Here is an 18,205-nt window from a genome sequence, read left to right on the forward strand (position 1 = left end):
GGATTCATAGTTTGTTGTTATTTAAGTCACTAAGTCAAGTCCGAATCTTTTACAACCCCATGAGCTGCAGCCCGCTAGGCTCCTCTGTCCATGGGATTTTCCAGGCAGGAATACTAGAGTGGGTTGCCATTTCCTTCTCCAGGGGATCTTTCTGACCCGGAGAACAAACCCGCGTCTCCAGCATTGCAGGCCGATTCTTTACCACTGAGCCATGTGGGAAGCTCAGGTGCTCTTAACTATATGACCTCTTTCCTCCTCTATTAGAATGGTAGTAAATATTGTCACCTTAGTAGATTCTCAGCAAATGCCTGTTTCCTTTCTTTCTATTGCTTTTCTTGGCATCCATTAGTACCTCTGTAGACTTCTTTGAATAATGAGAACATGCAATGGCAAGCCACTCCAGTACTCTTGCCTGGAAAATCCCATGGATGGAGGAGCCTGGTGGGCTGCAGTCCGTGGGGTCGCTAAGGGTTGGACACGACTGAGCGACTTCACTTTCACTTTTCACTTTCACACATTGGAGAAGGAAATGGCAACCCACTCCAGTGTTCTTGCCTGGAGAATCCCAGGGAAGGGGGAGCCTGGTGGGCTTCCGTCTATGGGGTCACACAGAGTCAGACACGACTAAAGTGACTTAGCAGCAGCAGCAGCAGCAGCCTTTCTTTTAGGGTCCAGAGAGTCTATCAAATTGTCAAAATTGAATTTTTGACTCTTTTTTTTTAACTTTGGCTCTGACTCTCTTTTAACTAGGTTTCTTTTACTCTGCCAGAAAAATGCTTTTCTTTTTACTTCCATATTTGCTGCCATTCCACATTCCTTAAAGTGTACACAATCCGGCTGTTCTTTTAGCTAAATAACATTCCAAGGCAGCTATTATTTAAGCTAGGAATGAATATCGTTTGTTTGCATTTCTTTGAATTTGCCCTCTCAGTTATCTTTAACTTGACTTTAAATAAAACATAATATGTATTGAGTTCCTCCCCTGTGTCAGATGCTTTTTATAAACTTTGTCTCCGTTTTATCTTCAAGAAACCAACCCAACAAATTAGAATAGAATTAATGAGTAGCATTGCTAATTAATATGTGGGCTTTCCTGGAGACTCAGTGATAAAGAATCAAAGAACCCACCTGCCAATGCAGGAGATGGGGTGGGGTGTGGGGGTGTTTGTCCATCCCTGAGGAAGATCCCCTGGAGAAGGAAATGGCAACCCACTCCATTATTCTTGCCTGGAAAACCCTATGGACAGAGGAGCCTAGTGGGCTACAGTCCATGGGTTCACAAAAGGTCAGATGCAACTTAGAGACGGAACAATGACAACAACAAAAATTAATATGTACTGTCACTTTTAACAAAGTATTTTTGCTGTCAAAGTGTAATGATGCTGGATCATTTTCAAAATTTCTACTCTCGCTCAGTTATCCACACCTGGGGTGAAACTTATTCTTGAACTGCTGTAGCCCCAGGCACTCCTATCCACCTGGAATCAGGAACTCAAATACAGGCTTAATGCCTAGGAGGAAATAATCGGCTTGTTTAAGTGACAGCTGACATCAGGAAACCTTTTGAGCCAGAGGAATGACATGATGACAGCAGTATTTTGGGGAAGATAAATTTCACAGCCACATGCAAGATGAATTACCTGAAACCACAACATTAGCCTTTCTTATGGTTATACAACTGGGGGGTATGATTTTAAAGCTCATGAATATGATCAGTTTAAAGAAGGGACTGGTGAAAATTAAGAATTTCAAGCTTCCACCAAAGAAGATGAATCAGTGTTTATCCAACTGGTTTGCATGTCCTAAATATTTTTGTACACAACTGCATATTCTTAATACAGTCACTTGGAAACCATGTGGAGGGATTCTATCTCCCATGGCCCTACCTTCTGGTTTCAAGTTGCAGAAGAAGGGACATTCTCTACAAGCATGAGGATTATTCATCTGGCTGCCACCTGAATTACTGTTATGGAACACATTGAGTTTGACAAAATTGACAAAATTCCTTCAAAAGAAGCATGAAGGAGCCTTTGTGTTTAAATATTTCAGCCAGATTTCTTCTTTCTGAGCATGCGTGGAACACAATGTCTTTATTTCTTAATGAAATAAATAGTCACACTGGATGCATCTATGGTTAGAAGAAGGAATTATCTGATTGGATATCTTGGATCAGGTAATGATTTCCCCCATGGAATGATGTTTTTCCTTGAGTCATAAATATTTCCTAGCTTGGTGAACCAACAGTTTCCTTTCCCAGCAGGACAACTGAGAAAATTAGTGACTATTTCTGTGAATAAGCTTGGACTTTGGGGATTTATTATGGAAGGAAGGATGGTGATAGAGATGTTCCTTCCCTTAGGTGAATGAGTGCTGTGTGAGGGGAGAGAGACATCAGGGGACTTTGTGGGGAATAAGAGGACAAAGAGAAGCTATCGGAAGTGCTGAAACTATCCAGTCAGCTCTTGTGGAAGGGGAGGCCTCAGACTGCACAGAGCACCCCTTTGGAAGCACCTTAGGAAAAATCAGAGAGCAGTCCTAGCCATAGAAGGAATGTGCTGTGCTTAGTTGCTCAGTTATTAAAGCATTAACTTTATTTGATATCTTGGATAGTCTAGCCCTCGATATGTGTAACCCTTGGTCAGCCATCCACCAGGCTCTGTTTTTCTTATTTTTCTTAATGTTTATTTATTTAGTTAGTCATTGGGCTGCTTTGGGTCTTAGTTGCGGTACTTGGGAACTTTATTACATCATGGGGACTCTTTCGATGTGGTGCATGGACTCTCTGGCTGTGGAGCATGGGCTCAATAGTTGCTCTGTGGCATGTGGGATCTTAGTTCCCTGATCAGGGATGGAACCTGTGTCCCCTGCATTGCAAGGTGGATTCTTAAACACTGAACCACCAGGGAAGTCCCAGGTTCCATTTTTAAAGTAAAAGATTTCCTCTGGTCTAAGGGACTATGCAGGTAAAAAAGGAGAAAGAGCCAGAAGTCCCTTCATTCAAACCCACCATCACCACCTCTATATTACACATTACTTACCTTCTGTGAACTTCGATAAAGTAGGGACAGTCAAGAAAATTAAACAGGATAACATCTTAGGTGCCTAGCACATGGCCACTTCTCTACCCATGACAACTGTCAGGCAGATATATGGGGCTTCCTACTGCCTGAATCCCTGGGAGTTGCTTGAATCCTTATCTAAGACAGTGCCCGTAATACCTAGAAAAGAAGTTCCTTGCACTCAGAATTTCACTGAGCACCAGCATGCCCAAGCTATGAACTCCATCCACAGCCTCCCTTGCTCTTTTCCTAAAATGAACGTGTGCATGCGTGCTCAGTCGCTTCAGTCATTTCAACTTTTTGTGACCCCATGGACTGCAGCCTGCCAGGCTCCTCTGTCCGTGGCATTCTCCAGGCAAGAATACTGGAGTGGGTTGCCATGCCCTTCTCCAGGGGATCTTCCCGACCCAGGAATCAAACCCGAATCTCTTATGTTTCCTGCATTGGCAGGCACGTTCTTTACCACGTTCTTTGCCACCTGGGAAGTCCAAAATGATCCCTTTACAACTTTTGAGGGTTTCTATTACTGGTAACACAAACCAGGAAACACAAAACAAATGAACCCATACTTTTTTTTTTTTTTCAAAAATAGAGAGGTAATAAAGTTGTAAGGAAAAAATCTATGGAATTCTTGATACTATTGTCCCAGAATGCGATTGAAATGCAAACAGATCACAGGAGTTTTCCTGTTACAGCCTGGCTTGGAGCACCACTTGAGAATCACGTGTAAATAGAAGTGAGGTTTCTGTGGACAGTCCAAACAGACCAACCTCCTCTCTTGGAGTAGAATTTGTGTGCCTGGTGTGAGAAGATGAATTCCCTTGGCCACGCCCAGGAACAGGTCACTGAAGGGAGTCGGGTGCCGCCTCAAGAAGGGAGGTAACAACATTTTTCTAGCCCTAAGTCCAAACCAGTTCTGAATTGGGTGCCTGCATCTGCATGTTCTCATTTAAACTTCATAACAGACTTGAGAAACTATTTTAATGCCACTGTTTTAGAGGGAAGGAAACTAAGGCTCAGAAAATGAAATCACCTACAGGGGTAGCATGCATTAGGGGTGCTCTCTGGTGGGCATCCAAGTGTCTAGAATAAAAGGCTTTTGAAGATGTGGAAATATAGAAGAGAAATTTTTACTAAAGATTATGGAAATGAAAAGGGGCTAAAGTAACCTAAACCAGGAGTATTAAAGGGAGGAGAATAGGCATAATGTAAATGCAGAGTTTCAATGAAGACTTGGCAAGTCTGGGAACAGAGAAAGTTTAAATCACAGTTCAGTTCAGTTCAGTTCAGTCGCTCAGTCGTGTCCGACTGCCCGCGACCCCATGAATCACAGCACGCCAGGCCTCCCTGTCCATCACCAACTCCCGGAGTACACTCAAACTCATGTCCACAGAGTCGGTGATGCCATCCAGCCATCTCATTCTCCGTCATCCCCTTCTCCTCCCGCCCCCAACCTTTCCCAGCATCAGAGTCTTTTCCAGTGAGTCAACTCGTCGCATGAGGTGGCCAAAGTATTGCAGTTTCAGCTTTAGCATCAGACACAAGTGAACTTCAAATTCAAGGTCAGTATTAGCTCTCCTCCCAACCACTCAGGGCTTCTCATCGACCCTCTACAATCTCCTCACTTCTCTCCTCCTGATCTTTCTCTCTCTCTTCTATCTCCAGCTCTGGAAGCAAAGCCAGACTCTTCTACTGTTTATTCCTATTTTAGTTTCACCATTCTCTCTTGTTGCCTTGGTTTCTGTTGACCCCCAGGCCTCAAGGTCCCACCTCCCAGCCTACACAGTTTATCCAAATATTTTCAGAGACAATTTGCTTTCCAAAAGGAGTTGTTCTTCTGGCTAGTAGATAAAAACCTTTTTCATGTGATTATGGGATTCCCTGGTGGGTCAGACGGTAAAGCGTCTGCCTGCAATGTGGGAGACCTGGGTTCAATCCCTAGGTTGGGAATATTCCCTGGAGAAAGTAATGGCAACCCATTCCAGTACTCTTGCCTAGAAAATTCCATGGATGGAGGAGCTTGGTGGGCTACAGTCCATGGGGTCGCAAAGAGTCGGACATGACTGAGCGACTTCACTTCGCTTAAGGAGAAAAAAAAAGAGCATAGACCATTTGAGTGAGGAAACAGTAAACCCCGACCTTGGAAAGAGGAAGGGGACATCATAGTATAAAAAGGAGACTCTGGCAAGGAAGTCCTCTCTCTGCCACCCTGGAGAAATCACTTCCCTCCCCAAACTTGGTTCTTCATCTGTGAAGCAAGGGACTGGGGCTCCTGGAGACATCCCTACTGTCCAGCACCATTCTCAAGATACTGTGTTTGTAGATGCGATGTCTCTCCTCTGTCCCTCTCCCTGTTAAAAACATCACAGAGAAAAACTTTCCAAAGGCATTATTTCTTTTTTTATTTTTAACCAAGAAGGTGATAAGGTTGTGTTGTCATTATTTTGACTGGATGGGAGAGTTTGTTGTGCAACTTGAGAAAAGTATAAAGGACTTGGAGTAAACAAAAAGTGACCTGGAAATGATCTCAGATGGCACAGAGCTCACCCAAGGATGCTGCTCGAATCTAGACCCTGTTTCATTAAGTCCACGATGGAGCCCGGGGTTTCTAAGGAGCTCTCAGATGATGCCTGTGCTGCTAGTTCATGGACCACACTTTCTGAAGCAGTAGGGTAGCGAAGATCCAATAGTGTTTATTATTCTTTATTTTTAAAAAGAAAATCAAAACAGAGGAGTGATAGGTACGGTTTGAAAGGATTTCCATTCAAAAAGCTGAAATAAGAATGTTTAGTGTCCTAGAGGAAAGTTCCAGTGAAAAAGAGAAAGAGAATTTGTATAACTAAATTTAATGAACGAATTAATGATGATCAAGATCGTGACTCTCAGACCCTCGCTCTAAGATGACTCCATCAAAGACCTGATTTTCTAGGAAAACTTCTGTAGTAGTCTTCCAGGTTCCAAAGCCACGGACTGCCCAGTCTTCCTTACTTTACCTTCCACAGACCATCCGTCTTCAATCCGTTAGCTGTTCCTTCAGCCTTATATCATGTGCCCTTGCCCTCCATTCTAATTCCATCTCTCTGGTCCGGGCCTCCATCCCTCTGTGTCCATCCTAATGTGCTGTCTTTGTGCGTCTCAACCTCTAGTCTCTTCCATCTGTAATCCGTTGTCTGTGTGTGCCAGGCATCTTCTGGAAACAGCATTAGTGTGCCCTTCCCCTACTCTAGAGTCTTAGGATGGAGCCCTCGTGCTTTGATAGCTTTCCTTCTCATTTCCTGCCACTCCATCAGTCCTCTCAGCCAACCCTGAAGAGATCCCCCAGTGACAGCAAGAAAGCCCATTAACCCCCAAAGTTTAACTCACATAGATTTTTAAGCATTTTCTTGAACCTTCTGGAAATAGAAAGCCTGAATATTCCACCCACATTTTTAAATGCTCCGCAAAAACATTTTGAGAAGTGAACATCACATCTTAACAACATGGCAGAAACTTGCACATAAGGACACAGTAAATATGCAGTCACCCTGAATTTCTGAATCTACCCTTCTTGTGTTCCTAGACTATCATGCCTTCTAATGTTTAACCATTGTTTCTTGTCCGTAAACTATTGCTTATGGGAGTACCCTTTTACCAAGGCTTATAGGTGCCATCTTGTGGAGAAAAATGCAAACAGGCAGGTCTAGAGATAGACTGTGAATTATGGGAAATAACAGGGACAAGCATGAGACTCCCTCATTGCCTTCTGGTCCCTCGAAGGGACCACGGTCCTCCCAGGTCCTTCTGGTTAGATCTGCACCTGTGGATGTGGGCTGTCTGCACCCAGGAGGCCGTGTAAACTGGGACAGTGTGCAAGCAGCCTCTATCCTGGAGCACAGCTCATCTGCCCAACTCGCTTTGCTGGTGATCTGGCTTCCAGAACGTCACCCTTTAAAGTGTAGATGGCATCTCTCTGCTCCCTTCTGCAAGAAACTTCCTGGTCCTGACCCCTTGGCAGCCCTATAGAGTTAAGATACAATCTGACCAGATATTTTAAGCAGAATTCTCTCTTTTTTTAACTTTTTATTTTATATTGGAGTATAGCCAATTAACGATGCTGTGATAGTTTCAAGTGCACAGTGGAGTGACTCGGCCACACATATACATGTGTCCTTTCTCCCTCAAACCCCCGCTCCCATCCAGGCTGCCACATAACATTGAGCAGAGTTCCCTATTAAACAGAATTCTCTTTAAACAGAGACGTTACCAGTCAGTCTTACATTTTAAAAGTAAAGTTCGGAGCTTTCTCCTTTTCTGTTAAAAAATATGGGCACCTTACATTTGTGAATACAGTAGAGAAGTTGTGATTGTCATAATGCATTCATGCCCCCTCATTTCAGTCCATCAGGGAGGAAGATCGTGAAAGTGAAGCATTGAAATTTTAGAGTTTGAAATAGCCCCAGTCTCCGGGGAAAGATGACCTTAGGAGGAGAAGGGTTGGTAATTTTCTCACTGCATATCAAATGTTCCCTCTCAGGATCCCATCCCTCAGATTTCTAAACATTGGTGTAGTTGATTCTCACCCAATTTTATCCTAGGAGGGTGCCAACATTTTCTTCCAGTTGAGTCACTTGGTAAGGTGCTATTCTCTAATGAAATGAGATGAAGTACTGAAAAGGGACAGCCAAAAGCTTGATTAAAGCCAGATTGCCAGTTTCACAATTGCCTTCATTAAGGAAGCCAGAATACCTTTTATCCCAGGCACAATTTCTTCCCTTCCAATGAATGACATTGTTAGTTTGGTTCCTGTTGATTCTTGTTTCCAATTTAATTTTGTCTACATGAAGCAAATTTCTCCTTTAGACATGGCAGGATTTTTTCACATCAGGACTGTACCCCTTTTATCCCCAGAAACAGTTTAGCACCAGAGGAGACTTCAAGATGATTCAGTTGAAGAAACAAATTGGTTCCTATAACTTTATTCTCTTGGTTCCTCAACCAAACTGCTCCCTCATTTAACAGACACTTACTATGCACCTCCTGTATGCCAGGCACTGTGCTCTTTCCAGTACTTATGTGCTTATATTGAAGTTATGCCAAAAGGCAAGCTTCAAGGGCTCTAGAAGGCAGCTTGATGGCAATGGGGAAGTGTTTTTTAAGACTGGATGGATAATTACGTATTCTTTGCTCATTAGCTTCTGACATTTACAGATAACTGTTTTGCACTTCCATAAAATTGCCACTGTTTTAAAGCTTTTTTCTGGGGTATCTGTTCTTTTAGGTCTCCCATGAACTGTGGAATAAACTAGAGCAGTACTTCTCAACCGGGAGTGGTTTTGTTCCCAAGGGGACATTTGGCAATGCCTACTCCAGTAGCTCAGGTGGTAAAGAAACCACCTGCCAATGCAAGAGACACAGGTTCAATCCCTGGGTTGGGAAGATCCCCTGGACAAGGAGTATTCTTGCTTGGAAAATTCCATGGACTGAGGAGTGTGACTGTCTATGGGGTTGTAAGGAGTTGGACACAGCTGAGCACCCATGTTCGCACGCCTATGCAGATATTTTTGTTTGTCATACTGAGGCAGGGGGTGGCTACTGGCATCCAGAAGATAGAAACCAGGGCTGTTGCTAACCATCCCACAGCGCAGAAGACAGTTCCCACAACCAAGAACTATTTGGGCCAAAATGGCGCTAGATTTACAGTTGAGAAACCCTGGCCATGAGGAAGAAGAGCCAGCAGGATGACAAGACATGGGGCTTCCAAACCCTTCCAGTCCTTCTTCAACAGAATAATTCTGCTTTTCTAATGTCTCTCTGTTTCTGCATGAGGTTTTGTTTGAAAAGTATGCGTTTTCTGCTCAAGGGGGAAAAAGAAAATGACTGAGATGGAAGGTAACTCTTGGCCTTGCATCTTACAATTGAGACACATTGAGACAAATCAAGTGAGCAGGGTGTGATGCAGGATGAGGGCCGTCAGGGGCAGACTGGAGCCATCAAGTTCAGCTTCTGTCTTGTCTGTGCAGGGCTCTGCATCCTTCCCTCTGAACATTTACACACCATATTGAAAGATGGCATCGTGTCTGCCTTTTGATTTAGAATAGGGGTTGCTTTTTTTAAATATATAAATCACTAAAACAAATATTTTAGGCTTTGTGGGCCATACTATTGTATCTAAAAGTAGGGTCCGGCTGCTCGCTGCTCAAAAGCTATTAAAGAGGCCAGGTTGGTGGAAAGGAAAGTTTGCTTTGTTTTGGATGCCAGCAGCCAGGGGTAGGAGGGCAGATGCCTGTCCAGAGGTTGTTTGCCCCACACTGACGATCAGTGGGCAAGGGCTTTTATAGGTTGAGGGAGGGGCTACATACAGAAATAGCACAATCAGTTCTGACAGTCATCTTGACCACTGGTCATCAGTGGTCTGACCAGCATCATCTAGATTAAGTATAGTTAATCTTCAGTTCCAGGATCGGTTTGTTTCCATTTCTTGAGGCCAGTTCTTGGAATTGTGGCAGCTTATTTCACAGCTACAATCTGGTCATCATGCAGTTAACTTCTTTCACCTGGTGAGTGTTTTAGTATCTATAAGACAGCTCACAGGATATGGCTCAGAATATTATCTGTCACCCTTGAGAAGGAACTGGAAGTCCTTGACTATGCTAAATGACTGCTGCTACTGCTGCTGCTAGGAAGTTATTATTTCCCATTGACTGTTTTCCTTTGTTTCCACATTTTCTCACTTCTCTGATTAAACTTAGTCTTTGGCTTAAGTTTTCCACGGATGAAAGTTAAGCTGAGGACATGACGATAAGGACCATAGCATCTTGCTCCACTTCATGATCTCTGTCTCAGCGACTCAACCCTGCTGTTGTAACACAAAAGCAGTCCCCGCAATAACTAATGGGCATGTTTGTGTTCCAATAAATCTTTATTTGTAAAAACAGGTGGTGGCCAGATTTGTCCAGTAGTTTGATGACCCCTGATTTGGCCTGTAAGTTTTTAGTAGGAACCAGGTTGGTTTTACCTTCCTGTCTCTCCTGCCTAGCCCTGTATTTGCACATAGTATGGGGTCCTCAGGAAACATTTACTGAACTGTATTGAGAGTCAATCATGTAGGCACAAGCACTGGAAGATTTTAATGAGAGAACAACTGGGAAAAGATCCATCCAGTATTTCCCAGAGAATTTTTGTTTATTGTGTAACTATTTCCCTATGTTGGACATTTAAGATGTTTCCATTTTTTATTAATAAAAATATGGTAATGAGATCCATCACACAGAAATTGTTGGCTTCTTATAATTTCCTTAGTGTAAATTCCTAGAAGAAGAATTCTTGGAGGCTTCCATGGTAGCTCAGTGGTAAAGAATCCACCTGCCAATTCAGGAGACATGAGTTCAATCCCTAATCCAGGAAGATCCCACAGGCCGACGAGCAACTAAGCCTGTGCCCCACAACTATTGAGCCTGTGCTCTGGAGCCCAGGAATCTCAACTACTGGAGCCTGCGGCATCCTAGAGCCCATGCTCCGCAAAAAGAAAAGCCACTGCAATGAGAAGCTCACACAACACAACTAGAATAGGTCTGCCCAGCAAGAAAGAACCAGCACAGCCAAAAACAAACAAATAAAATTCTAAAGCAAAACAAAAGAAGAAGAAGAATTCCTGGGTCAAACAGTATTTTTTTTGCTAAATAGCTTTCCAGGAAGGTGGTATTGATCTACATTCCTGACTGTAGAAAGAAGGAGATATTTATCATAAGCCCAAGAATTTCTTTCAACAGGATGTCGTGAATAGAAGTTTTGGAATCCATATATATTTCCACGAATTAGTTCAGCATAAATATAAGTACATTGGTGTTAACGACTAATCATTTTAATGATACTGTTCTCCCACACTGTTGTGACAGCATGGTTATTAAGGCACTTTTTTTACCTGTTGGTGTCATCTGGCCAACCGGTGGAGGTTACTCTATCTGGTATGTTTACTGAGCACACGTAGAAACATCTGCTTCCCATTAGGGAGTCCAAAGCTCTAGTATCTGTACGCCTGGCACCAGCCTACCCTGCCATGATGTACAGAGGCCTCCTCCCTGTGAATTTCACCACCAAATATGTCATCCAGATTGCTCATTTCCCACAGGAAATTTCATGTAGGTTAATTTTGGCACACAATTGGGGGCAATTCTTGAGCAATTTCTCCTGTGATGGCTTGCAACATGCAAAATTTTCCTACAACATGTTGCAAAAATCACTGGAAGAGTAAAAGGATATCTGATGGTTGTCCAATCACCTTTGTAACAACAAGAAATATCTCTTTTGAATGACAGTACGTGATGAGCAGAAAAAAAGAAAGAGAGAGATGAAATAAAGATAGCCCAAGGACCAGATGCTTGTTCTGTCCATTTTCACTTGGTACTATTGGAGGAGTAAGGATGCAAGTGAACCACATAAGGTGCCTTGCGTTTTTGGTGAACTTGGCCTTTTCTTAGCTCTTCAGACTTCTCTGAATTTCTCCGAAAGAAGAAGAGAATATCTACAACTGAGAAGTAATAGAAAGTGCTATAGAAGTAGGAGTGAGTCTGAGCACTTCCATGTGATGGGATTTACTTTAAAATGGATGGATTCCAGATAAAACCAAGTCTGTAAAGACAATGATAAACCCAATGTTTTCTGGGAAGCCACCCTATCACAGCATCCTGCTAAATGCCTTCTGTGTTTATATCATTCAGTCTTCGCAACTGTGCTAGGAGGTGCCACCCCAGTCATAGATACACTGAGGCTCAGAATGGCTAATTGACGCGTCCAATGATGCAGCACTCCTAAGTGGGGACGCATGACAAGACCTAGCTCTAGCAGACTCCAGTGTCACCTTCTGAGTCCACTGCTAGCCCTTGGGTGGTGCCTCTGAAAGAGTTTAGAGACTTGTTGTTGTTGGGTTTGGTCACTCAGTTGCTCTTTTGTGACCCCCATGCACTATAGCTGCCAGTCTTCTCTGTCTATGGGATTTCCCAGGCATGAATACTAGAGCGGGTTGCCATTTCCTTCCCCAGGGGATCTTCCCAACCCAGGGATCAAACCCTCATCTCCTGCATTGGCAGGCAGATTATCTCTGAGTCACCAGGAAAGCCCATTATAGGCATCAGTTCAGTTCAGTTCAGTCTAGTAGCTCAGTCGTGTCCGACTCTGCTACCCCATGAATCACAGCACGCCAGGCCTCCCTGTCCATCACCAACTCCCGGAGTTCACTCAAACTCATGTCCACAGAGTCGGTGATGCCATCCAGCCATCTCATTCTCTGTTGTCCCCTTCTCCTCCCGCCCCCAACCTTTCCCAGCATCAGAGTCTTTTCCAGTGAGTCAACTCGTCGCATGAGGTGGCCAAAGTATTGCAGTTTCAGCTTTAGCATCAGTCCTTCCAATGAACACCCAGGATTGATCTCCTTTAGAATGGACTGGTTGGATCTCCTTGCAGTCCAAGGGACTCTCAGGAGTCTTCTCCATAGACCAGCGCTATTAAGTCATGCCATCAGAGACCAGTTGACCAACTTCTGATATGCAAAACCAGGATTAACTTCAGATTCACTTTTGAGCACTGTCCCACGTAGGTCTGGATGATGGTAGAAATGTTTTCAGCGCCAAGCTCAGAGAGAAGCAACCCATCCAGCATCACACGTAAGTCAGGGACTGAGCCAGGACTGAGCTTCAGGTTGCCTGATTCCCAGTACAACATTCTTTCCATCACGCCGAACTGCTTTTCCTGGTAAATGACGTCAGCTCCCCTTATCAATTTACCCGGCCATGTTTTGGAGGAGAATACCAGCTGCTTTAAAGAAAGTAACATAGCACCCAAGTCCAGACATGTGATAAAATTTTGTAGACATATACACCAAGATAAAGTGTAGGTTAAAAAATGCCAAAACCCAAATGAAGTTTATTCTTGATTTAATAGACTGATATGCATGATATACGTGGTTTTGACAATGTGAGATGTTGTTCTCAAGGGAGGCTGGGTGATGGGGTCACTGAAATGCTCTGTACTGTTTTTATAGCTTTTTGTGAGTATTAAGAACTATTTCAAAATGAAAAGTTATAACAATAAGAAGGTAATGTGATAGGAAGATGAGCCAAAATATTTATTCACTTACTGTGTGTATAGTGTTAAAATAGTGTGTGTGTGAGAGGCACATGATGTGTTTGATACTCCATAATGTTGAAAGGGGAGAATGCCAGAGTCACTCCTGGACCAGGCTCTCACTGTCGCTGGGGTAACACCTAGGTCACTGCTACCATCCGCTCCTTCAATAATGCTTGAACCCTCATTGTGACCTCCCATCCTTTGGAGGGGGACAGTTTTTGCATAATAGTTATAAGCATGGGCTCTGGCTTCAGATCCAGCCCCACCACTTATTAGCAGAATGGCCTTGGGTCAGTTAACCTAATCTGTCCCTTAAGTCCTATCTTCCTAGTTTTTCAGCAATAGTATAGATTGCTTTTAAGAGTAAATGAGAAAACTGTATATTCAAAGGACCTGGAATATGACAAAGACTGTAAATGTTAGGTATGACAAGACTAAGGAGGAGCAGGAAGAAGAAGCAGAGGACGACAAATGGAGCTCCCTTCCTCCTCACAAAGACCTGTCCGTTTTGCTTCCTAAGCATCTCTGAAATCCTCTTCCTGCCATCACTATTCCCCTAGTTCAGACTGGGATATTGCCACATTCTCCAGACTTATCTGCCCCATTGGTAATTATCAGCCTTCTAAAAGTGAGTTGATCTGACTCAGCATGACATAGAGGATGCAGGGACTCCTCATTGCCTATTAGCATGGCATTTTCTGCATGTATGTCTTATCCCCCCAGTTAGAGTCATATTCCCATAGGCAGGACCTGTGGCAGATTCAGCCAAGCATTTCCCAGATGGCCCGCCTGGTGCAGTCACTCAACAACATCAATGATAAAATGCGTGTTTACATGTTTCGATCTTGACATAAATGATCCTTCTTGTTTTTCAGATTCTAGCCCAAAGGTCACTTCCTTAGCCATGCCCTGCCTGGACTCCAAGTTCAAATTTTCTCTCTTTATATCATCAGATACTCATCATAGCCCTATGCAGGAGAAGCCCTATGCAGATAGGTAATTTGCCTGTGGTCACAGTGTTAAAAATAAAAATCTTAAAAGCATGTCCTCCACCCAGTTCATGTTATAGGATTGTCCCTCCTGCTTTGTGACCTGCATGTAAGACATTTAACACCTCCATGGCAACCCAGTCTTTCAGAGGCCCTGGGTAGCCACTGGAACCCTAGAAGTGTGCTCTGTTAGCCCCTTGACATTCCTCAACGAAGGTTCTCACACACACACACACACACATTGGAACCCTAGAAGTGTGCTCTGTTAGCCCCTTGACATTCCTCAATGAAGGTTCTGACACACACACACACACACACACCTTCTTCTGACTTCTCTTTTAAGGAGTGAACCCAGAGTCCAGAGATAGGTTCTGGGAAGGCAGGATGTTATCTTCAGTTCTTGCCATCACTTGTGCCACCACATACTTCTCTGAAGGCAACCCCCAGCCCAGGAAAAACTGCTGTAAGCCCTCCCTCTGCCCATCTAGATTTATCAGGAGTGTCTGGGCTGTATAGGAAATCCAGTGGGAGATCAATTGCACTGTGCAAAACATTTTAATATAGTGTCTGATTTACACGATAGAGTGCTTTTTTGTCTGTGTCTGGGTTGTCTGAAGCAATCTATGGCTGTATAATTTCTTTGTGATTGTCCCACTCTAACTGGGCTGGGGGCTGAGGATTCATGCACTGTCAGCCCCCATCTTCGAAAGCTCTTGTTCATTCCTGAAATAGACCATACACCCCACTGACAAGAGAAGAACTCGCTAGACTGCCTCTTCTCCCCTCTCTAAGACTCAGTCCCAGCTACAGCCAAGGTTATCGTCTGAACAAAATCTGAGGGTGGCCCTCACCTTCTTCAGACACCCAGTGGTTGTTGATACAGTAATAAAATTCCCATTCTTCACCCTGGCAAACAAGATCCTTAAGAAACTCAGCTGAATTCTCCAGCGTCCTTTGATCCCTCCTAGCAAAACTACACTTCAACCATGTCTGTCTATGAGCAAGTTTCCTGGTTCCTCAGTGTTTTTTCCTACTACTATGTCTTGATACCCATTCTTTAATTGACCTGGAGTACCCCAAGGGAATGAGCTCCATCTGGGAGACGTTGAGTCCAGGGGTAGCAAGAATGGATCGTGGTTGGGGGAAGGGAGGAAAGTTAGATATTGCTAGGGCAGGGAGAGAGTGCTGCCAGCTTCTCGGTTCATCTCCCCATCAGTGACCATCAGAGGCATCTTCTTAATTCAGTCAGCATCTTTCTTTAGCAAAGTGGGACCTACTTTCCCAAACTTTTTCTGATGGTAGGTTTTTGTTTGTGTGCTTGCTTATTTGAAAGCAAAGGAGAACCCAGAGCAGGAGTGTGGGGTAGAAACCACGCACGGAAAGCATTTTCCTTATTTTTCTGCTCCAGTGTGCATGGGGTGAGGGCAAGAACTATTTGAGGGAGGAGAAATACATAGGAAACATGGCATTTTGAAAGGTTAATGGGATGTGTAGGAACATACTGAGATGATGTTCTGTTATTGTCAGAAATAATGTTTTACAGAGAGGCTATTTGTGAAGAAAGACCAGTTATCGTTGATGGACTAATGTGCATGCAGGAATATGGAAGTAATAACACCGATGTACAGTGTCTGCAGAGAGATGTCAGTCAAAACACGAAGTAGGCATTGGGCTGGGGGAGAATGAACACCTTTTGATTTGACTCTGTCTCTAAGATTGGACCTGTAGGACGCACATGAACAGACCCAGGATTGTTTAACAAAATTCAAGGTGGACTTTGAATGGTTTGCTGACCACTTTGCCCCTGAGGTGGGGTTTGATGACTGCTTTTAGAATTCCAGAACCATCGCAACCCTGTGATTCAACAAATGTCTCTCAAGTTGTAGAGTACCTTTCTAATTTCAAGTATCATTTCCTGTCCCCTTAACCCAGTGAAATAAATACTGTCATCCTGATATTTCATTGTCCAGACTGCAATCAGCTCACTTCTGTCTGCCTGCAGAACTGTGACAGAAACTTCTCTGTGCAGACCACACATCCTAACTTTAAATTCAGGATACATGAATGTGAGTCCTATGGAATCAGTGGTGGAAAAGGATTCTGTGAAAATCATTCCATTCTGTCCTAAGGCTTAATTGCCCTAAGAGATACATGAATAGGGAGGGGAAAGATAAAGCAAAAAGATCTTGGGATGAATAATGGGAAGATTGTTCAGGGGAGGAAATGCAAGAAGGCCAGATTTCCTTTAAACCCTGATGGGAGACTGCCTCTACAGATAGTATCCTGTTATTTAGATGCATATCATCCAGTTTACTGATGTTTCTGTCACTTGCTTTCCTGTACCTTTCTGCCCTGGGAAAAATGCTTTGGAAGAGCCACGGAAGTCCTACTGCTCCATGTTTCAGAGACACAGAGACCAGCAGGGATCCAGATCTTACCCAATTTGATTTAATTTCCTAAGAAACAGGGCCTGAGAACACTACTTTTGGGGGTTGTTGGCTAAGTGTTTGTATTGTCTGTCATTTAGAACAGAAGATGGGACAGACCCCAGTTTTAGGTGCAGTGCTTATCGTGGTCCCAAAATCTTCCAACGCGGGATGGGTTTCCTGGACAACTTCAGTGTCTTCCCTGTGTAAATAAATGTCCAACCCCTACATCCTCCTTATTCATTTTCCCTGTGTTACTCTTCTCTTGAGCATTTACTACCACCAGATGTGCTTGTTTTACTTCGGGTCTGCTACAGTGGCTCAGACTATAAAGAATCTGCCTGCAATGCAGGAAACCCGAGTTTGATCGCTGGGTTGGGAAGATCCCCTAGAGAAGGAAATGGCAACCCACTCCAGTATTCTTGGCTGGAGAGTCCCACGGACAGAGGAGCTTGGTGGGATATAGTTCATGGGGTCACCAAGAGTTGGACTGACTGAGCGACTAACACTTTCACTTTACTATCTGAGACCCCCCCACCTCGCCGCTGCAACGTACATTTCGCACATACCTAGAAAAGAAGTTCTTTGCCCAAAGAAGGTGCTCAGTAAAGTTCTGTTGAGTGAAAGGCAGGAGGAACTTGCTCATCCACAGGACCTGGATGGGGGCAGGAACACAATCAGTTCAAGACCCACCGATCGATCCTCAGTGGTCCCCGTCCCCTTCATCCCTGGGACTCTCCTGACATATGCTACAAGAGTCTCTTGTTTTCCACCTCTTTGCAGAGCATTGGCTGTGATGACTACCTAGGCTCCGACAAAGTTGTGGACAAATGCGGGGTGTGCGGAGGCGATAACACAGGCTGCCAGGTTGTGTCGGGTGTGTTTAAGCATGCCCTCACCAGCCTGGGCTACCACCGAGTTGTGGAGATTCCCCAAGGAGCCACAAAAATCAACATCACCGAGATGTACAAGAGCAACAACTATTTGGGTAAGCTTGGCTTTTTTCCAGAGGAAACCATCTGTTGTTCTCAGATGCTTTATTCCTTCCAGGATGGTGACACGGCAGTGTCCGGAGGTCCGTGGACACTTAGAAGGTATCACTGGAGAATGCCAAAGCACCACCTTGTGTCCCCTTGAAATGAGACGGAGAAAGTAAGAAGGTCTTCCTTGGAAGGAAATGTTTAAACCAGCCTTTGTTTCTTCCAAGAGAAATAATGTTGTGAAATTGAGAATGGTCTACTTTATTTATCTGAAATGAGGGAAGATTTTTGAAAAGCCCAGAGATCTGCCAGTCTTTTTCTGTTGGAATTTCAAGGGGACGGGGCAGTCGATCATCCTGTCCAGACTCTCACTCTGCAGGAATCTCAGGCAAAAGCCATTTTTCTCTTCTTTCTGCTTCATCAGCCTGGGGCAACAGTATGTGTGTGTCTTCAGGAAGCTGCAGAACCTCTCAACGATCATTTGGGGCAATATCATCAATACTGGGAGACCATTTTTAACCCATCTTCCCACAAATGGAGATATTTGTTGAGTCTTCCTTCTGGGTTTCTGGCTGATTTTATGCTAAGCAAATCAGGTCCTGCAAGTTAATTTTTAGTAATTCTAATTCATGTAAACATGGACTAATCAG

General features: G+C 43.9%; 1 protein-coding gene across 3 annotated transcripts in view; it reads left to right on the forward strand.

Moving 5' to 3' along the window:
* Positions 1–18,205, forward strand: part of THSD4 (thrombospondin type 1 domain containing 4) — a 676,681-nt gene that overhangs the window by 549,610 nt on the left and 108,866 nt on the right. For all 3 annotated transcript variants that reach the window (XM_088839954.1, XM_055436217.2, XM_088839956.1), the window contains one exon: positions 17,359–17,563. In XM_088839954.1, coding sequence (XP_088696080.1) covers positions 17,359–17,563 — 205 coding nt within the window. The remainder of the gene's footprint in view (positions 1–17,358; positions 17,564–18,205) is intronic.

The sequence above is a fragment of the Moschus berezovskii genome, chromosome 9 (genome assembly GCF_049115385.1).
Source record: "Moschus berezovskii isolate FMDL1 chromosome 9, NW_MosBer_1.0, whole genome shotgun sequence".
NCBI classification, from domain to species: domain Eukaryota; kingdom Metazoa; phylum Chordata; class Mammalia; order Artiodactyla; family Moschidae; genus Moschus; species Moschus berezovskii.